Raw genomic sequence first — 23,129 nt, 5'->3', positions numbered from 1 at the left:
GTTGGAGGAAAGGAGATTTAATCTCCTGCAACGGAAACGTTTTTTCACTGTAAGAGCAATAAAATTGTGGAACTCATTACCAAAGGAGGTAGTGAATGCCAATACCATAGATACATTTAAAAATAGTCTGGATAAATTTCTGTATATAAACAAAATTCATGGATATGATTGCTAGTATTAAATGGGTCACATTTTAATGGGGTTATTTAAGCTTAACTGGAGCTTTTTGTAAGTATTTTAGATTTGTATAGGTTGAACTCGATGGACTTCAGTCTTTTTTCAACCTTATCTACTATGTTACTATGTTACTATGATATGAGACCGAACAATGCAGAAGAGCTGAAGGCCGCTATTGAAGAATCCTGGTCTTCCATAACACCTCAGCAGTGCCACAGACTTATAGCTTCCATGCCACGCCACATTGAGGAAGTAATTGCTGCAAAAGGGGCCCAAACCAAGTACTGAGTACATACAGTATGCATGCTTATACTTTTTAGAGGTCCGATATTGTTCTATGTACAATCCTTGTTTTATTGATTGGCATGTAATATTGTAATTTTCTGAGATTGTGGATTTGAGGTTTTCATGAATTGTAAGCCATAATCATCACAATTATGACAAATCACGACTTGAACTATCTTGCTTTGCATGTAATGAGTCTCTCATATATTAGTTTCACCTTTTAAGTTGCATTAGTGAAATTAATTAACTTTTGCACGATATTCTAATTTTTTTGAGTTTCACCTGTATATATCCATATACACAACGTAACACATAAGTGGGGCTTGCAAGTGCATTTAGAAGTAGCATTAATCAGAAACAGGCCTATAAACTGAATAAAGGATAACAGTCTCCACTTTTCAATATTTATTTTATGACTCTTAAAAATACATTTTAAAATAAAGAACTGAAGACAAATTTAGTTAAAAAATAAAAACTGTCTCAGCATCAAAAGTATTGCTGTGAACACAAGACAACATTCTCTCAAGAATCTGATAAAAAAAAAAAATCTCTCAGTAGAGAGCTGAAAACTTTTTCAATAGTAAATACTGATGTATAAACCCACAGTTTAACCATAAACCACTATAAAGGTATTTCAATATTTCCAAACTTTCTGTGGGTCATACTTTTTTCCTTGCATAATACAAGCTGAATTTTGCTTTCTGGTTTATATCATTTCACATACCTGAAAATGAGGCTCCTTCAGTATGCCCACCAATTCCTCCACATTCTTATCTTCTTTCATTAAAGGACTTATATCTTCAAGAATTTCATTTACTAGTTCCACATTATTTTCACTAACTGCTTCAAGTTTTGAATCTTCTAGACGTTCATGTGCCTGAAATAAAAAATAACAGGTGGCCTTAAAAAAAATTAAAAAAAATATTTACTAAAGAAAAATTCAGCATTTATTAAGCTATGTAACTACAAGTTCAACTCGAGAAGAAAAACAAGGATTTTAAAGTTACATAATAAGTAGCTAAATTTTCAACCTACAAGAAACACAATTGGTCATAAAGTCTAAAAAGGGCATGTGGGACTTGTGAGAAATGTCTGAATACGCCTTTGTTAAATGTCAATTGACAGCATTTTTAATTGATTTCACAGAGCTACAAAAGAGAACTCTTCTTGTTGATTGTCTAACAAGACAGATCGTTTTAACCCAAAACTTTATTTCTGCTTATATATTTCACACCAACATCTAACAAGAGAATTATCTTCATCTCTTAGCTAATGTCTTTTTTCAAAATTAGACAACCAAATCTCTTATTACCACCACAAAGCCACATAAAAGCACGGTTAGGAAATTTTCTTTTAATAAGTATAACAAATTATTTAATACAGTAAATGTTCTCTCGGTACAAAATGTTAATAAATATGAATGGGAGCTGTCACAGAATAATCTAACGCGTACATAACTCACAACTGCTATATACACACAAATGTATGATGGCGGATGATTCCTCCGGAATAGGGAACACAAGAAAAACATTTTAAACAGACCAGATGAGATACGGACTCAATAGTTATTTTTTATTACAAAAGCCATTGTGCCTTGCTTTAGTAAATAAAAATTCTAAACAGAATCCAGCTAACTTCCATGTTTAACCTGCTTTTAAGCAGGGTGAAATCAATGATTTTGTTAAAAAAAATTAAATCAGATTTTTATATTTTATTTATTTATTTAAATAGGATTATTTAAAAATCAGAATTTATGCTTACCTGATAAATTACTCTCTCTTACGGTGTATCCAGTCCACAGATTCATCCTTACTTGTGGGATATTCTCAATCCCTACAGGAAGTGGCAAAGAGAGCACACAGCAGAGCTGTCTATATAGCTCCCCTCAGGCTCCGCCCCCCCAGTCATTCGACCGACGGTTAGGAGAAAAAGGAGAAACTATAGGGTGCAGTGGTGACTGTAGTTTTACTAAATAAATTTGAACCTGACTTAATTGCCAGGGCGGGCCGGGGACTGGATACACCGTAAGAGAAAGTAATTTATCAGGGTAAGCATAAATTCTGTTTTCTCTTACATGGTGTATCCAGTCCACGGATTCATTCTTACTTGTGGGATACCAATACCAAAGCTTTAGTACACGGATGAAGGGAGGGAACAAGTCAGGTAACCTAAACGGAAGGCACCACTGCTTGCAAAACCTTTCTCCCAAAAATAGCCTCAGAAGAAGCAAAAGTATCGAATTTGTAAAATTTGGCAAATGTATGCAGTGAAGACCAAGTCGCTGCCTTACAAATCTGTTCAACAGAAGCCTCATTCTTCAAAGCCCATGTGGAAGCCACAGCTCTGGTGGAATGAGCTGTAATTCGTTCAGGAGGCTGCTGTCCAGCAGTCTCATAAGCCAATCGGATGATGCTTTTCAGCCAGAAGGAAAGAGAGGTAGCAGTCGCTTTCTGACCTCTCCTCTTACCAGAATAGACAACAAACAAGGATGATGTTTGTCTGAAATCCTTAGTTGCATTTAAATAGAATTTTAAAGCACGAACCACATCAAGATTGTGTAACAGTCGTTCCTTCTTAGAAGCTGGATTAGGGCACAGAGAAGGAACAATGATTTCCTGGTTAATATTCTTATTAGAAACCACTTTTGGAAGGAAACCAGGTTTGGTACGCAAAACAACCTTATCTGCATGGAACACCAGATAGGGTGAGTTATACTGCAAAGCAGACAATTCAGAAACTCTTCGAGCAAAAGAAATAGCTACCAAAAACAAAACTTTCCATGATAATAACTTAATATCTATGGAATGTAAAGGTTCAAACGGAACCCCTTGAAGAACTGAAAGAACTAAATTTAGACTCCATGGAGGAGCCACAGGTTTGTAAACAGGCTTGATTCTAACTAGAGCCTGTGCAAACGCCTGAACGTCTTGCACAGCTGCCAGACGCTTGTGTAACAGGATAGACAGAGCAGATATCTGTCCCTTTAAGGAACTAGCTGACAAACCTTTCTCCAATCCTTCTTGGAGAAAAGACAATATCCTTGGAATCCTAATCTTACTCCACGAGTAACCCTTGGATTCACACCAACAAAGATATTTCCGCCATATCTTATGGTAAATTTTCCTGGCCTGGATCAGAGTATCTATAACTGATTCAGAGAACCCACGCTTAGCTAGAATTAAGCGTTCAATCTCCAAGCATTCAGTTGCAGAGAAACTAGATTTGGATGCTTGAAAGGACCTTGTATTAGAAGATCCTGCCTCGATGGCAGTTTCCATGGTGGAACCGATTACATGTCCACTAGGTCTGCATACCAAGTCCTGCGTGGCCACGCAGGCGCTATCAGAATTACCGAAGCCTTCTCCTGTTTGATTCTGGCTACTAGCCGAGGGAGAAGAGGAAACGGTGGAAAGACATAAGCTAGACTGAACGACCAAGGCGCTACTAAAGCATCTATCAATGCTGCCTTGGGATCCCTGGATCTGGATCTGTAAAGAGGAAGTTTGGTGTTCTGACGGGACGCCATCAGATCCAACTCTGGAATGCCCCATAGCTGGGTCAGCTGGGCAAAAACCTCCGGGTGGAGTTCCCACTCCCCCGGGTGAAAAGTCTGACGACTCAGAAAATCCGCCTCCCAGTTGTCTACTCCTGGGATGTGAATTGCAGATAGGTGGCAGGAGTGATCCTCCGCCCATTTGATGATCTTGGTTACTTCCTTCATTGCTAGGGAACTCTTTGTTCCTCCCTGATGATTGATGTACGCTACAGTCGTGATGTTGTCCGACTGAAATCTGATGAATTTGGCCTCCGCTAGTTGAGGCCAAGCTTGGAGCGTATTGAATATCGCTCTCAGTTCCAAAATGTTTATCGGGAGAAGATATTCTTCCCGAGACCATAGACCCTGAGCTTTCAGAGAGTCCCAGACCGCACCCCAGCCTAACAGACTGGCATCGGTCGTGACAATGATCCACTCCGGTCTGCGGAAGCTCATTCCCTGAGACAGGTGATCCTGAGACAACCACCAGAGAAGAGAGTCTCTGGTTTTCTGGTACATTTGTATTTGAGGAGACAAATCTCAGTTGCAGTGGTCTTAGATGAATTCGGGCAAAAGGGACTACGTCCATTGCCGCAACCATTAATCCGATTACCTCCATGCACTGAGCCACCGAGGGCCGAGGAATGGAATGAAGAACTCGGCAAGTCGGTAAAAGCTTTGACTTCCTGACCTCTGTCAGAAATATTTTCATTTCTACCGAGTCTATTAGTGTTCCCAGGAAGGGAACCCTTGTAAGCGGGGACAGAGAACTCTTTTCTACGTTCACCTTCCACCCGTGAGACCTTAGAAAGGCCAGAACCATGTCCGTATGAGCCTTGGCTCTGTGAAAAGACGACGCCTGTATTAAGATGTCGTCTAGGTAAGGTGCTACTGCAATGCCCCGCGGTCTTAGTACCGCTAGAAGGGACCGTAGCACCTTTGTGAAAATTCTGGGAGCGGTGTCCAACCCGAAAGGAAGGGCCACGAACTGGTAATGCGTGTCCAGAAAGGCGAACCTTAGGAACTGATGATGATCTTTGTGGATAGGAATATGTAGGTACGCATCCTTTAGATCCACGGTAGTCATATATTGACCTTCCTGGATCATCGGTAAGATTGTCCGAATGGTTTCCATTTTGAAAGATGGAACTCTGAGGAATTTGTTTAGAATCTTTAGATCCAGGATTGGCCTGAAAGTTCCTTCCTTTTTGGGAACTACAAACAGGTTTGAGTAAAATCCCAGTCCTTGTTCTGCAACTGGAACTGGGTGTATCACTCCCATCTTTAGAAAATCTTCTACACAGCGTACAAATGCCTCTTTCTTTGTCTGGTCTGAAGACAAAACGAGAAATGTGGAACCTTCCCCTTGGGGGATAGTCCTTGAATTCTAGAAGATACCCCTGAGCAACAATTTCTAATGCCCAGGGATCTGGAACATCTCTTGCCCAAGCCTGAGCAAAGAGAGAAAGTCTGCCCCCTACTAGATCCGGTCCCGGATCGGGGGCTACCCCTTCATGCTGTCTTGGTAGCAGACGCAGGTTTCTTGGCCTGTTTACCCTTGTTCCAGCCCTGCAAGGGTTTCCAGGTTGCTTTGGGCTGTGAAGCGTTACCCTCCTGCTTTGCGGCAGCAGAGGTTGAAGCAGGTCCGCTCCTGAAGTTGCGAAAGGAGCGAAAATGAGCCTTGTGTTTGGCCTTAAACGGTCTATCCTGCGGGAGGGCATGGCCCTTCCCCCCAGTGATATCCGCGATAATTTCTTTCAACTCGGGACCAAAAAGGGTCTTCCCCTTGAAAGGAATGTTTAGTAACTTTGTTTTGGACGACACGTCAGCCGACCAAGATTTGAGCCAAAGCGCTCTTCGCGCCATAATGGCAAAACCTGAATTTTTAGCTAATTGGAAAGCGGCATCAGTGATAAAAGAATTAGCCAGCTTTAGAGCATGAATTCTATCCATGACTTCGTCATATGAAGTCTCCCTCTGGAGCGACTCCTCCAGCTCCTCAAACCAAAAAGCCGCTGCAGTAGTTACAGGAATAATGCAGGCAATTGGCTGAAGAAGGAAACCTTGTTGAACAAAGATTTTCTTCAGTAAACCTTCCAATTTTTTATCCATAGGATCTTTGAAAGCACAACTGTCTTCTATTGGGATAGTTGTACGCTTAGCAAGTGCTGAAACTGCTCCCTCTACCTTAGGGACCGTCTGCCACGCGTCCCGCCTGGGGTCATTTATGGGGAACATTTTCTTAAAGACAGGGGGGGGGGGGGGACAAAAGGTACACCTGGTCTCTCCCACTCCCTATCCACAATATCCGCCACCCTCTTCGGGATCGGAAACGCATCAGTGTATACAGGGACCTCTAAAAACCTGTCCATTTTACACAATTTTTCTGGGACCACCATGGGGTCACAATCATCCAGCGTAGCTAAAACCTCCTTAAGCAGGACGCGGAGGTGTTCCAGCTTAAATTTAAACGCTAAGGAATCTGCCCGCTGAGGAACTTTTCCTGTGTCAGAAATTTCTCCCTCGGACAGACCGTCCCTCACTGCCACTTCAGAGTGTTGTGAGGGTACTACAGATAAATCATCCAAAGCTTCTGATTGCTCATCCTCTGTTCTTAAAACTGAGCTATCACGCTTCTTTGGAAACACTGGCAGTTTGGCTAAAAATGCTGCAAGGGAATTATCCATAACTGCTGCTAATTGTTGTAAGGTAATAGGTGCCAATGCGCTAGAGGTACTAGGCATCGCTTGTGCGGGCATAACTGGTGTCGACACATGGGGAGAGGAAGAAGGACTGTCCTCGTTACCTTCCGTTAAAGAATCATCTTGGGCTACATTTTTAAGTGTCACTGCATGGTCTTTAAAATGTTTAGATACCTTAGCACACTTTAAACACAAATGCAATGGGGGTACCGCCATGGCTTTTAAACACATAGAACAAGGTCTATCTGAAGGCTCAGACAGCACTCAAATACAGTAAAAAATACTTTTGAAAAAACGTTACTGTGCCTTTAAATAATAAAAAAGCGCACACTTTTTTAACCAAATCTCCAAAAAACATCCAATCTTTATGAAATGTTCACCATATGATCCTAATGCTTTGAAATGATTGCACACAAAGTTTCAAAACAATTAACCCCTTTATTGCCCAAACCGGAGCAAATTGAAGCAGGCTACCGGTTAAACACACAACAGCTCGATGCCACAGTCTCTGCTGTGGCCCTACCTTCCTTGGGGATTACTTTTGGACGAAAATAAGCCTCCCTGGAGTCCTCCAGCAATCTCTGGACTCTACACGTGAAGCTGCATGAAGCGGTCTTGCAAAAGAACTGCGCAACTGAGGCCCCCTCCCTCTTCACTCCGGAGTTGTGGGGCCTTCCCAAGCCTAATTAGGCGTCTAAAAATATGCCAGGCGTATTAAAACCCCAAAAAATGTTCCAAACATAAAAAACACCTTTGCAAACATGAGATTATAGTAATAAAATAATCGATTTAGCCCATAACAGTGTCCACCAGTGTTTAAGCCCTTTAACTAAGCCATCCTTCTATACTAAGTCTCAGAAAATGGCTTACCTTCCCACATGGGGATTTCTGTCAGTCTTCTAGCATTACCAAGTCTTGTTAGAAAAAGAGTGACTGAGCATACCTTAAGCAGTTAAGCCTGCAAACTGTTCCCCCCAACTGAAGTTCTCCGGTACTCAACAGTCCTGTGTGGGAACAGCAATGGATTTTAGTTACAACATGCTAAAATCTTTTTCCTCTCAGCAGAAATCTTCATCACTTTCTGCCTCAGAGTAAATAGTACAAACCTGCACTATTTTAAAATAACAAACTCTTGATTGAAGAAATAAAAACAACAAATCTAACACCACATACTCTTTACCCTCCCGTGGAGATGCTACTTGTTAGAGCGGCAAAGAGAATGACTGGGGGGGCGGAGCCTGAGGGGAGCTATATGGACAGCTCTGCTGTGTGCTCTCTTTGCCACTTCCTGTAGGGATTGAGAATATCCCACAAGTAAGGATGAATCCGTGGACTGGATACACCATGTAAGGGAAATAAAAAGTTTTTGTTTTTTTGTAAGACAAATCTATCTAAAGATAGCTTTCTATTTAAGATACATTACAACCCACTGCTTAGTCATCCTAAAAAACACAGAATTTATGCTTACCTGATAAATTACTTTCTCCAACGGTGTGTCCGGTCCACGGCGTCATCCATAACTTGTGGGATATTCTCTTCCCCAACAGGAAATGGCAAAGAGCACAGCAAAAGCTGTCCATATAGCCCCTCCCAGGCTCCGCCACCCAGTCATTCGACCGACGCTTAGGAGAAAAAAAGGAGAAACTATAGGGTGCCGTGGTGACTGTAGTGTATAGAGAAAGAAATTTTTCAACCTGATTAAAAAACCAGGGCGGGCCGTGATCCGGACACACCGTTGGAGAAAGTAATTTATCAGGTAAGCATAAATTCTGTTTTCTCCAACATTGGTGTGTCCGGTCCACGGCGTCATCCATAACTTGTGGGAACCAATACCAAAGCTTTAGGACACGGATGAAGGGAGGGCGCAAATCAGGTTACCTAAACAGAAGGCACCACGGCTTGCAAAACCTTTCTCCCAAAAATAGCCTCCGAAGAAGCATAAGTATCAAATTTGTAAAATTTGGCAAAAGTGTGCAGAGAAGACCAAGTCGCTGCCTTACATATCTGATCAACAGAAGCCTCGTTCTTGAAGGCCCATGTGGAAGCCACAGCCCTAGTAGAGTGAGCTGTGATATGTTCAGGAGGCTGCCGTCCGGCAGTCTCATAAGCCAATCGGATGATGCTTTTCAGCCAGAAAGAAAGAGAGGTAGCAGTAGCTTTTTGTCCTCTCCTCTTACCCGAATAAACGACAAACAAAGAAGTTTGTCTGAAATCCTTTGTTGCTTCTAAATAGAACTTTAAAGCACGGACTACATCTAAATTGTGTAACAAACGTTCCTTCTTTGAAACTGGATTCGGACACAAAGAAGGAACAACTATTTCCTGGTTAATATTCTTGTTGGAAACAACTTTTGGAAGAAAACCAGGCTTGGTACGCAAAACAACCTTATCTGAATGGAATACCAGAGAGGGTGGATCACACTGCAAAGCAGATAATTCAGAGACTAAACACCACATACTCTTCACCATCTCCGTGGAGATGCTACTTGTTCAGAGCGGCAAAGAGAATGACTGGGGGGCGGAGCCTGGGAGGGGCTATATGGACAGCTTTTGCTGTGCTCTTTGCCATTTCCTGTTGGGGAAGAGAATATCCCACAAGTTATGGATGACGCCGTGGACCGGACACACCAATGTTGGAGAAAATTAGTTTTTAATTATGTAGCATGAGACTGTATATTCATGGCTATAATGTTTTATTTGGTAAATTAAATTGTATTAATACATTCAGTCATGCTCTCCCAGAGGTTTCTATAACATTTATTTTTTATTTTTTATCTATAAGATATTAATCACATATTCTTGATATTGTATTTATCAAAACTGTGAATTTGTGTCTGCAGAAATAACATGCCTATTCTTCACAGCAAAATGTTATAAAATAAACATACAAAGTTGAGAAATAAAGGGGCATAAACTCAATTTTTTTTTCTTTTATGATTCAGATAGAGCTTACAATTTTAAAAAAACTTTACAATTTACTCCTATTGTCAATTTTTAGTCGTTCTCTTTGTATCTTTATTTGAAAAGCAGGAATGTGAACTTAGGCCCACTTTTGGTTCAGCTCCTGGGTAGTGCTTGCTGATTGGTGGCTAAAGTATTGTCTAGGTCATAGGCCAAACTAATACTTGACAGATGAGAATACCAAGCAGTATAACCCTCTTAAAGGGACAGTCTACACCAGAAATGTTATTGTTTAAAAAGATAGATAATGCCTTTACTACCCATTCCCCAGCTTTGCACAACCAACATTGTTATATTAATATACTTTGTAACCTTTAAACCTCTAAATTTCTGCCTGTTTTAAGTCACTACAGACAGCCTCTTATCACATACAATTTTATTTGCTTTTCACAACAGGGGAGTTTGACTGAGCCATATAGATAACATTGTGCCAACGCACTTGGGTTGTGGCAGACACTGCACTAATTGGATAAAATGCAAGTCAATAGATAATAATTAAAATGTCATGTCATCAGGGGGCTGTCAGAAAAGACTTAGATAACAAGGTATTTACAGAGGTAAAAAGTATATTAATATAACCATGTTGGTTATGCAATAACAATTTTGGAGTAGACTGTCCCTTTAAGGTGTGTATAATAAAGAAATAATAGACAATACTTGAAAGCACAAATATCAAGATTTATTAAGAAATAACAGAGCTGAGAATTTCCCTGCCAAATTTGGCTGAAGACTGTAAAATAATCCAACTTATGTGAAGCAAATCTATATGGAGTATTCCAAACTGCTCCTTGGCAGATGTCAGATAGTAGCATCATTATGAAATGCGTAGGGCGTGGTAACTGCCCTCAAAGTATGCTCTGAACACAGGTGTAATTGGAAGTGTGTTGAACCCGTAGACCAAAAATATACACTATGTGTATCCAGGATGAAACAGTAGAATTTACAGGTAGCTGGCCCTTCTGATTTCCAAGAAGAATAACAAAGAGCTTATTGTTTTTTTTCTTTCTTTTATACATTTTTTATTTGTTTTAAACAATATAATACAGCAACTGGGGACTTGCAGGTCCCCTGCACAATATAACACACGACAAGTCTGTATGAGAACTAAAAACAAAAACAAAGAAAAAAAAAACAAAAACTATAACATATGACTTGTATGTTCAACAGACAGAAAAAGAGGTTGGTACATTTCAAGATAGCTGTTAAAGGAGGGGGGGGTAAGAGAGTGAGGGGGGGGAGGAAGGGACCCGAATAAGGGGAGGAGGGGGGGACATCTCAGGCGGTCGCCCATAAGTGCCCAGGGAATAATCGCTAAGGCCCTAACTGAAGGTATCCATTGAGTGTCGTGTGCGTCTTTCCAGTCTGCCCAAACCATTTCAAATAGATCTACTTTGTCCAGACTATAGTATATGTCCTTTTCCATTGTATATAGGTAGGCCATAGTGTTAAGGATATCGGACCACCTTGGGGGAATTGATTTCTTCCAACATCTAGCAATATTGGTCTTAACAGATGACATAAGGTATACGCAAAAAATCTGCTGGTGTTTAGGGAGGGCGTGTAAGTTTAAGTGGAGTAGTGCCGTTGCAGGGTTTTTAGGGATCACAATCTTTAAGGCCGCCAGAGTGCGGAAGCACGAGTTCCACAGGGAAATTAGCTTTGGGCACTCCCACCACGTGTGGAGCATATCTCCAGGGAGACCACATTCCCTCCAACACAGGGGTGAAGTCAGTGGAAACATTTTGGATAGCCGCGTAGGGACAAGATACCATTGAGAAATTACTTTGTAGTAGGTCTCAAACATTGTTATACAGTGTAATGATTTTTTAGTTAAAGTGATGGACCTCTGCCAGGAGTTTACAGAAATGTGGGTGTGAAGAGCAGCGTTCCACTTTAGTAGGTGTGATGCCAGGGCAGGAGGTACGGTGCCTTCAAGCAAACCGTAATGTCTCGAGAGAGGCTTGTGGAGTCTGCAGCCCCCATTCCACACAGACTCCCATGGAGTGAGCTGTCGAGAGACAGGAGGGAGGAAGCCCCAGCTGGAGAGGAAACTTTTTATTCTAATGAGTTCAAAGTGAAGAAAGGACGGGATATTTTCACAGGGTTGGCCCTGAGACAGTGAAATAAGACCGTCTCCATAAGGCCTTGACCAAAAGTCTGAGACTTGTTTGACACCTAGTCGAACCCACGTATTGTGATGTGTTTCCACAAGACCTGTAAGAAGGCCCGGGACAGAGGTGATCGGGGAGGGGTGAGGTGCGATCAGGCTGCGATGCCAGATCTTATCCCAGATAGCCAGACACTCAAGTACTACAGAATTATGTATGCCTAAGGTTCTGCGGCTATGGACTGAGGTCCAAATTAAATCCTTTAGGAAGATGTCGAATGGTAGTGAGGCTTGTTCAACCTCTCTCCATCTGTCTTTAGCGTGGCGCACCCCCCATTGGGAGATATGCGTGAGCATGGCTCCCTCATAGTACTTGACTATGGATGGGGAAGCCAGCCCCCCTAGCTCGATAGGCAGCTGTAAGGTTCTATGGGCTATCCTGGGGGTCCTATTCTGCCAAATAAATTTTGTGCACTCACTTTGAAATTGTAACAAGAGGTGAGTAGGTACTCTAATTGGGAGGCATCGAAACAGATAAGTGAGCCGAGGAAGAAACGACATTTTGAGGGAAGCTATGCGGCCCATCCAGGAGATGTTCTTGAGGTCCCATACAGATTTCAGAGCGCGTAAGTCTGCAAGAAGGGGGAGATAATTGTCTTGAACCATTTGCTTCAGATTGTTAGAAATCTTTACTCCGAGGTACATAACCCATTTGTCAGACCATTTGAAATCAAACGTCTTTTGTAACTCCATGACATAATTTTGGGGGTAACCCCACCAGTAAATTTCCGTCTTGGAGGAATTCAGTTTATAAAAAGAGAGAGTACCAAAGGTCTCCAGGATTTCCAAAAGTCTTGGGATTGTGGGGAGAGGGTCTGCAGCGAAAATCGTAACATCATCCGCAAACAGAGCGATGTTATGTTTGGAGCCGGATAGTGTAATTCCTTCCAAGCCCGCGTCGGAGCGTATTGTTTCAGCAAGTGGCTCGATGGCCAGAGCGAACAATAATGGGGAGAGTGGGCAACCCTGCCTCGTTCCGTTAAAGATGGAGAATGGGGCCGATTGAAAGCCTAAGCCCCTGACCACTGCCGTAGGTCTGGAATATAAGGCTTGTATTGCGAGGCGTATGTCGGAAGGAAACTTAAAAGCGCTGAGAGTCTCCCAGAGATAACTCCATCTGACTCTATCAAAGGCCTTCTCAGCATCTAAGGAGATGACTGAGAAAGGCTTGTTCAGTCTCGTCGACTCGCAAACAATGTTAATAAGGCTCCTCGTGTTATCTGGGCCCTCGCGGTTATGTATGAACCCCACTTGGTCTGGATTAATTAAGCTGGACAATAGTTTGCATATACGGTTGGCCAGAAGTTTAGAATATATTTTAATGTCTACGTTGACTAGTGAGATGGGTCTGTAGCTGGGGCAGAGAGAAGGGTCTTTATTTGGCTTAGGAATCATAATGATATCAGCCTCCAAGAATTCTTGCCCAAAGTTTCCCTCCTTCCCAGCCAAACTGAAGAACCGGAGGAGCAGTGGCATCAGTTCTTGACTGTAGGTTTTATAGAACTGTGCAGGGAAACCATCAGGCCCCGGAGCCTTAAAGGGTTTAAGACCCTTAATTACTTGCTTAAGTTCAAGCAGGGAAAATGGGTTGGTCAAGACCTCTTGCTGCTCCGACGTTAGGGTTGGAAGGTTTAATGAATCTAGGAAATGTCTAATCTGTTGTATGGAGGCAGGAGTTCTGTTTTCAGTGTTTTCGATGTTATAGAGTTTAGAGTAATAGTCTGAGAAAAAGTCTCCTATCTGTGAGGGGAGTCTGTGTGTATTGTTATTATACAAAATTTAGTGTATGCGAGACGTGTTATTCCGCTGGCGCAGTCTGTGGGCTAGCATGGTGTCCGCTCTGTTGCCTTTATGATAGAATAACTGCCTAAGTTTTGTGAGGTTTTTTTGCGTGCGACGCAGCTCTAATTGATTAATGTGTGAACGAACTGCCGAAATCTGTGCTATCAAAGCATCCGTGGGGTTGGCTCAGTTGGTGGATTCAAGAAGTCTGAGTTTACAGTGGGCTTGAGCAAAAGTGAGTCCAGCTAGTCTCCTAAGTCGGGCCTGCTTGCGAATGATATAACCTCTAACTACAGCCTTGATGGCTCCCCATAATGTGTCATCTGCGGTCTGTCCATTGTCGTTAAGTTGGATGAGTTCTGCTATGTCTCTGCGCAGTTCTTCACTCAAGGGAATGTCCGCCAGGATATGGCGCGGAAGGGTCCACTTACTGTTGTGTGAACCAGGGTCATTCGCACGTAGGACCGCAAGGACTGGATCATGGTCTGACCATGAACAAAGGGGGATAGTGGCCTGAAGGACTGAGTCTAGGGTTGCTGCTGAACAAAATATATTGTCTAACCTAGAATAAGTCTTGTGGGCCTGGGAATAATGGGTATAGTCCCTGTCTGTCGTGTGTAGCGACCTCCAGATGTCTTAGTAGCCGTACTCAGCCATAATAGTCCGAAATTGTGTAGAGATAAGGTTTAGTTGGGAAGGAGTCTTAGTCTGGGATAAGGTCTTGCGGTCAATTTTAGTGTCCCAAATCATATTGAAGTCCCCTGCTATTATGACTCTGCCCTGTTTGTATTGATCTATTAACTGCAGAATTTTTCTAAGACATGCAGGTTGGTGAGAATTGGGCAAGTATACTGAGGCCAGGGTGTGGAGGACATGATCTAGCTTGCAGACTATGACGGTGAACCTAGCTTGGGGGTCTTTTAGTATCTGGATTTCTTCATAATCTACTATCCTATGAATCAGGACTGCAGTTCCTCTAGCTTTCTTTGTGAACGGGGAGAACTCTACGGTCTTGTATGAACGTGAGTAAAATGTGTGGGGGTTGTCTGACTGCCAATGGGTTTCTTGTAGAAACACAAGGTCAGGATTATGATGTTTAAGCATACGGGTAAACAAACTTCGCTTAAAAGGGAAGTTTAAACCTCTGGAGTTATGTGTAAGGATTCTTAAGCGATTCATCTTCGATATTATTTACTGGGAGGTAGGTAAGTTGGGATAGGGAAAGTAGCAAGGAGGTTTATGACAGGACCCAGGCGGGATGTGTGCACGGGTCGGGAGGGGTATAGGGGAAGGGGAACTAGGTAACTCTTAGAATAGGAATGTACCAACAAGATGAGGTGGAAGTAGTCCACCTAGGTGGAACCCTGGAGTGGGTTAACCTGTATGGGTAGGGGGGGGCTAAGGACAAATCAATACCCATGGGAGCCGGAAAATCCAGCCCCACTCCACAAGCAAAGTGAGTCTAACAATTAACAGGAAGATTATAACATTTGTCAACCTTTGGGCCCCAGAAGGGGGCAACAACAAAACAAATAGCAACATCATGAGAATAAGTGTCTAGCAAGAAACAGTTGAAATTGACTACATAAGGATAGAAAATGGCATATTACAAACATTACAGGCCCTGCTCCTTGTTAAAGTATGCAATTAAACAAATGATGCAACAAATGATGAGGTACATGGGGTTAGGTGTAAATTGTCATAACGAACCTGTAAATATAACTGTAGTCAATCAGACAAGCCTCCAAAAGGTCTTGGTATACCGGGAGGAGGCAGAGTCACAAGGAATGAGCACATATTCATGAGGGTAACTTCTGTTGTTGAGTTGTGTCCTGAGGCTGGAGTGTTCTCAACCTCTTGGGTCTTTGATCCTTAACAGACGATTCTGCCGCAGTGACTCTCAGTTTAGAGCCAGAGGGAGGGGGGGGTCTCGCATCTTCTGTCATGAGTCCCCACTGTGTGAGAAGAGATGTCCCTTGAGGAAGGGAAGTTACTGTAAACGTTTTGTTGTCTTTTGTTATTACTAGTTTGGTCGGGTAACCCCATCTGTACTTGATATTCTCCCTGCGAAGAATTAGTGTAATATGCTGGAAGTATCTCCGATGCTGCAGGGTATGCGCAGAGAGGTCGGGTAACAGCTGGATGTCTTTAAACCGTTCCGACATCTGTGGCTTACGGAATGCCGCCTGCATGAGTCTGTCCTTGAAGAGAAAACTATGAAAACAGACTATCACGTCTCTCGGTTTCTCCTGTGAAACGGTTCTAGGGCGCAAGGCTCTATGGGCTCTCTCCATGGTGTCAATCAGCCCCTCTGTGGGACCCAGAAGGTCTTTGAAGAGTTCTTTTAGGAAGTTTTGTAGCTCGGCCGGCTGGACATCCTCTGGGATTCCTCGAAACCTGACATTGTTTCTGCAAGCTCTATCTTCCACATCTGCAAGCTTAAACTCCAGCTGGTTAATCTGTTCAGCAAGGGATTCTGAGTAGCTCAGTAAGTTGGTTTGGTCGATGGCGATATCATCCTGTTTCCTTTCCAAGGAGTCCACCCTATCCCCGATTTCTGAGATATCCTTACGGAGTTCAGCGTGGTTGCGCTGGATCTCTTTGGTTATGAAGTGGGTTTGGCTTGCGAGCATTTTCTTAAGGGTGGCTTCCGTTATAAAGTGTTGTGGTCTGGCAGACGACATATGGTCCGGCTGAGACCCCTCTCCCATAGATTCAGAGTCGCTCTGGCCCTCATTAGATTCACCAGGCAGCTTCTTGGACGATTGCGTGAAATGGTCCAGGACCGTTTTTTTAACAGAACTCGGGGTTTTCACATGTCTCCTGGAAGTGTGAGGCATTTTTGTATGGAGAGTGGGTATCTGATACTCTGTATTTGAGCATAGATTGGAGGGTGTTAGAGAGGTTTGGAGACCCTAAAAGTTGACAGGGCAAAAAGAAAGAATTCACATATACATTAATATTGCTTTGCGGAGCAGGGCCAGACGCTTACCTGAACCTCTATCTCCCCATGGCGGCACTTATGAGCAGAATTCTACCCTTCAGATCTTAATTACTGTCCGAGAGTACCGACTCTGGAGAGAGAGGCCAGGCAGGTACAACATGCATATGACAAGTCTGCGCACTTTGGATAGCAACCACAGTACCATAAGGACGGCACTACCTGACTGGCTACCCCTGGGCTTACCAAACCTCCTCTCGACTCAGGGAGGGGGGGGATACGACCCGAAGGAAGGGGAAAGGGGAGGTGGAAGTGACCAGCCTAGACTCGCTAGGCCGGAAAGGGGGAGTCTTGAGGGGTTAACACTTAAGTATACACTGAGCTAGATAGTGGCTGTAACCGTTACTGTAGAGAAAGCCTGCAAGGAATAAACAGGGGGTTAGATAAACAGTAAAGCAATGGAACACTCCCCTCAGGTTAAGCAGTAGACATTACATACTGTACAGTGTAATAGCACATGCCAAAATACCTGCAGAGAGAAGCACAGGTTAGGAAATAAACACTACACTCTGTATTGTGAGTTTACAGAGACACCTGAGCTGACGCAGCAGCTGGAGATATACGCTAAATAGCACAAGGACCGTGCTTAGTGTATCATGCAGAGTCAGTTCCACAAATTCCACTGTCTACTGGCACTGACAGTGGGGTTGTGAGGAACCAAACAGAAGTTCACCAGTGGCAGTTAGTATGGGCAGAGAAAATAATTTGTGCAAGGTGTATAGGGCTTTCCATAAACTGTAATCCGTTTGTGCACAGAGATTATAGGTCCCTCCTATGGCAAAGGACCTGTATAATTGGCTGCGGCTTGGACAGGTTAATACACTCTGAGAAGGCAGATCTTGCCAAGGATGTAATGGGTACAGTCACAAAGGAGTTAATGTCTTTGCGGGGTCCAGCATGCACCATGGGTGTGGCGTGAGAAATATAAAGTAGTGAGTCAGTGCCTGGATGAATGTCCACTATAGACTGTAGTACTAAAGTCCCTCATATAGAGGATGCCAAGTAATATTTAGAATCACCACAGTATCAGATCTTCCCCAGCAAGGAAATGATAAAGTTTCAGGGTTCACCCAGCTTTTATTATTGCACAAATAACCTCTATGGCTCTGGAGCATGTTGTCTTACAGCCAAATATGATATATGTGATAGGAGTGTTTCAGCGTCCCAGGCCTTATTTCTCACTGTATGATGTATTAGTGCTGCTCCCAATAAAGTCCGGCCTGTGGTCTATTTTTGAGAATGAAACAGGGAGTATTGCTGGCCTTTAAGGTGTCTCCTAACCCTTTGTATCTATAATACTGTCACTCGGTACACTAACTTTGGAGATGTGAGGTCTATTGAAGCCGGTCAGGTCTGACCGTTTTTTTTCTAAAATCTCTAGTCCTGTCAATATAATAATGGAGACCATGAAACAGATGGTTTACTATCCACCAGCTTTGTACTTGTATGAAGGTAAAATAAATATTTTTAGTAAAAAAAATAAAAATAAAAAATGTATGCTCACCTGATAAATTATTTTTTGTCGGAATGATGATAGTCCACAGTCCTCCATAAGATATGGTATAGATTTCACGCCATCAGGAGGAGGTCAAGAACCCATACAAGAGCTTTAAAACCCTCCCACCTCTCTCTTAGTTTCACGTAAGCCGAGTAGAGAATAGGAAAAGAAACGTAGGAAAAATATAGCAGGGTCTATAGAGGTGTCATTAGAACTGTCGTCCAACATGTAGCGGGCACGGGCCGGTGGACCATCATCATTCCGAAAGAAAATAATTTATCAAGTAAGCATACATTTTGTTTTATTTTGTAAAAACAAGGATGGCCCACAGTCCTCCATAACATATGGGATTAATACCAAATCAGATGGTCTTTGCTACCGGAAGGGTGGGAAAATTCTCTCTCTGACAGTTCATATTTAGCCGACACCACTGTCTGAAGGACTTTCCTGACAAAGCTGCTCGCGAAGAAGCAAACACATAAAAAAAAAAAATTGGAAAAAGTATGCAGAGAAGACCATATGGCAGCTTTGCAAATCTGCTCCAAAAATGCATCATTCTTAAAGGCCCACAAATCTGCTCTGGTAGAGTGAGCTGTGATATGTTTAAGAGGCAACTTACCTGCCACCAATTAAGCCTTGTGAATGACTTGTTTAAGCCAAGACGCCAACGCTACCTTAGTAGCTTTTTGCCCTTTACGAGTCCCAGAGTAATGCACAAACAAGCAAGTTTTTCTGAACTCATTAGTATCTTGAGATAGACCATGTCCAGATTATGCAACAATCTTTCCTTAGAGAGTTAGCAGGGTCTGGACATAGAGAAGGAACATCAAATTCTTGATTGACATCAGTAGAAAATACTTTAGGAAGAAAATCATATTTTGAATGAAGTAAAGCCTTGTCCTAGTGAAAAATTTAAAAATGGAGAATCACAAGATAATGCTGATAATTCAGAAACTCTTATTACAGAAGAGCTTGCTAACAAAAAAAGTTAGTGCAATGGTTCAAAGCGAGAACCTTGTAGTACTCAGAGAAATAGGTTAAAATTCCGGGGTGGAGAAACAAGTTTTACAACTGGCCTAATTTTAACCAACGCCTGGACAAAGGTCTGAACATCAGGAACTTTAGCTAACTTCTTATGAAAAAGATAAAGTGGAAATCAGACCTTTCAGGGAGCTAAAGGAAAAGGAAAGGGTCCTATTAAGACAGGAAAAGGAAATGCTCCTGTAACCTGTTTTATACATGTATGACAACAAGGAAGATCAGTACCAGAATACAGGAACACTGCCGCAATATCTGCAATACCCCAAAAGACATATTAGCCGGAAAAACCATCACAAGTGTGGCCAAACACTTTCATTCACATCACAATTCTAAGGACAGTTCATTAAAATATGCTGTCATTCAAAAAGCAAATTTAGGCATTAGGGGCAGCAACATGGAACAAACTCTGTTGCAAATGGAATGTAAATGGATCCACCTACTCAATAAAGTCAGACATTTTAGTCTCAACGATTTCAATAACTATAATGTATTTCTTTAAGAATACAAAGTAACAAACTTGTAGCTCTTTTTTTGTCTTAATAAATCAGATTAAAATGTTTAACTCCCAGAATCTATAGAGATATATATCAGCACCCATCATGATCAAACAGCAAGTACACAAATGCACTTCTCATCCTCTACTTAAAGGGACAGTCTACACCAGAATTGTTATTGTTTTAAAAGATAGATAATCCCTTTATTACCCATTTACCAGTTTTGCATAACCAACACAGTCATAATAATACACTTTTAACCTCTGTGATTATCTTGTATCTAAGCCTCTGCAAACTGCCCCTTTTTTCAGTTCTTTTGACAGACTTGCAGTCTAGCCAATCAGTGCCTGCTCCCAGATAACTTCTCGTGCATGAGCACAGTGTTATCTATATGAAATACGTGAACTAACACCCTCTAGTGGTGAAAAACTGTTAAAATGCAATCTGAAAGAGGTGGGCTTCAAGGTCTAAGAAATTAGCATATGAACCTCCTAGGTTAAGCTTTCAACTAAGAATACCAAGAGAACAAAGCAAAATTGGTGATAAAAGTAAATTGGAAAATTGTTTAAAAATTACATGCTCTATCTGAATCATGAAAGTTTATTATGGCCTAGACTGTCCCTTTAATGTTTTAGCACTGGTATCACTATATCATTTTCCAAGGTCTTTTAGCCCATTCACTTTGGTTTTACACGTTTATTAAAAGTTATTTTGTTTCACTTCACCTCTCCAGCCTATTCATTTAGGCTTATTAATCTCACTATTATATATATGGTTCCCATAGCAAAACCCTTAATTTGTGGTCAACAACGTAATTTCACGCCATTTTTCTCCTCTCTAATATAAAGTATCATTTTTCAACACTTATTGCACTATATAGAATTTCTCTTTTGAATTCCATTCAACCCAAGTAATTTTGAAATGTATTATTAGCTAGATAACAACCCTAGTTCTTTGTGGATACATTTAGTCGTTTATTCTCTACCATAAGTGATTTTTCTATATAAACACGCTCTCAATATAAACTAAATAATTTTATTACCAGAAATGTCCATCTATATTGTAATAATAAAAAATAAGCAGTGTCAATACAGATCTCAAAATATCCAACCTGGGCACAGACTTACTACACCATGCTAAATAGAATATGCATAGTCAATATAGGCCTTAAATATAATAAATCTATTTATTTAACTATCATTATGATAAGTTTGACAATTTTTCCAATAACAAATGTACATATTTTCCAATTTTGTTAAAACCAGGAAAAGCTAATAAACTACCTATTTACGTTATCCTTTGTTTCTCCAACTATACCAACATCAATCGCATTTCATAACTCAAAATTTATACCCTCTACTCAACATCAGTATTGTTGTCACTGGTATGCACTTAAAGTAAAAAATAACAACAAATCCTCATGCTAACATGTGCACTAACTTCTCACATCACAAATGCCAAGTCAATGTATTGATATAGTTTAAATATCGAAATAGCACTAGAAAATAATAAACTTATGCACACATCTAGATCTGTGGATTATGGCTATTTAACCGCCTGTCAGAGGCAATCTTATACACAAGCACTTCTTAGTATTTCTTAGTATGGATTATTTAAATTTTAATTTTATTTTATTCCATTGCGTACCATCAACTACTGCAACATAATTCTCATGTTTACACGCAAGTCACTACTCTCATCATTCATTCATTATTCAACCCAGTTCAAAACATAACTCTCTGATCATTATAATACCGCAGCTATATCCAAATTAAAAGTGTAATCCATCAGAAAACATCTGGTTTTATCTGTGCATAAACCTCTAACATTGCATCCTAAATGGAACACACAGTTAATTTTGTTCCAATCAATATACTAAATACTTCCGCTCCACATAACGGACCTATCAGAAGCTTAGTAGGAGGGTTTATCCACCCTATAATAATCTCTGTTAAACGGCGTGCTGGACCACTCTGAGGAAGCGAATAAGTGAAACGCGACCGCGTTAGGGGCATCGTGTTCTATTTTTAACCTGCACTCTGTTAATTTTTGACCAATTCAACTGACTTATTTAAGTTGTTCCATACGTGGTGTACTTTATTAGGGGGGGAAGGATAGGGATGGGTAATACAGCATATCAAGTAACAAGTGGCTTATCTATTCTAATATATGGCACTGCAGGATACAGATCCTAAATAGAGGCTCTTGCATTTACTATATATTGTTGTTCTGTCCTCCCCTATATTTTACCCCTTTACCCTCAAACGTGATAGAAACTAATTGCTTAGAAACGTTGAAATATTTGTTTAGAAGTCACAATTATAGAGTTGTGTTTTTAAATTAATCTCTGGCACGCTAGATACAATCCAATTTCTGCTGCCCTTTTAACAATAACAAGTAAAAGTTACATTTTAAGTGGAAACATAAAATCTATGTGTAGAAAAAGCATACTTTCCCTATTTTCTTAATAGGCCACTTTCCTTTAAAAAAAAAGAGAAATAATATAAAAATGGGATAAAGTCAATTAGAGAGCCCCTACTGATCAATAACCAATATGAGAATGAGATCCTGATCTGATAATCAGATCCAAATATGATCAACACATTCAATAAGGGAAGATAGGGGGGTGCTGACTGTCCAAAAATGTAATAGAAAAATATAAAGAAAAGCGACAGTTTCCTAGCACTCTTAACAATAGAAAGATCATATGGAAAGTGATAGGGAGAGTCACCCAGGTCAGGTTAAATAAAACATAACATTTATAAGATTAAATTAATATATACAATAGGATGTATAAGGTGTGTGTAGTGTATTAAAACTTAGAGTAAAATTGTAAGCAGGGAGACTGATATCCACATAAACAAATAATTGCTGTACTAAACTCCACACAGTTCCAGTGCTAACTAATTATTGAAGCTCAATGCCAAGTAATTAACTGAAAAGGGGATTGACCCCATCAACAATATTAACTAAAAAGTGCATAGAGAGCTCTAGTAAGCACCGGTCTGTGTGGAGATAGGGACAAGGTCCAACAAGAAACAAATAGACAACTGAATTAACGGATATTGTCCCCCAGTCAATGCCTGATGCGCATTTCGCCGTAATACAAGCTTCCTCAAAGGCTCACTTTCCTTTAATGCTAATGTTGTTACACGCTCTAAGCACACTCCTGACCAGTTACCTCTTTCTTTAATTCAATTTAGATAACAAGGTCTGTCAGGAGAAAATAAATATCTATTTTCTTCCCTATAACTGTGGGATCACTCTTTCATTTTGTTATATAACTTTCTGGGAACTAGCTGAAAAACCTTTACCAGTACTGAAGAATTCTAGGGATCTGGAAGGAACACCAAGATAACCCATTAAGAAGAACACCACACAAAATATGCTTTCCAAATTTTGTGGTAAATCTTTTGAGTTACAGGTTTCCTAGCCTGCATATGGGTTTCAATCAAAGATTTCTCTATGTTTCCAAACTAGGTGTTC

The 23,129-nt window shown here is 41.2% G+C and overlaps 1 protein-coding gene across 1 annotated transcript in view; it reads right to left on the bottom strand.

Annotated features, from left to right (window-relative positions):
* PALS2 (protein associated with LIN7 2, MAGUK p55 family member) overlaps positions 1 to 23,129 on the bottom strand; it is a 455,393-nt gene that overhangs the window by 251,351 nt on the left and 180,913 nt on the right. Inside the window, exon 3 of the mRNA XM_053714151.1 lies at positions 1,187 to 1,339. Coding sequence (XP_053570126.1) covers positions 1,187 to 1,339 — 153 coding nt within the window. The remainder of the gene's footprint in view (positions 1 to 1,186; positions 1,340 to 23,129) is intronic.

Source organism: Bombina bombina, chromosome 5, assembly GCF_027579735.1.
Source record: "Bombina bombina isolate aBomBom1 chromosome 5, aBomBom1.pri, whole genome shotgun sequence".
In the NCBI taxonomy this organism is placed as follows: domain Eukaryota; kingdom Metazoa; phylum Chordata; class Amphibia; order Anura; family Bombinatoridae; genus Bombina; species Bombina bombina.
Note: the sequence above shows the minus strand (reverse complement) of the source record. Positions and strands in the feature narration are given on the sequence as shown.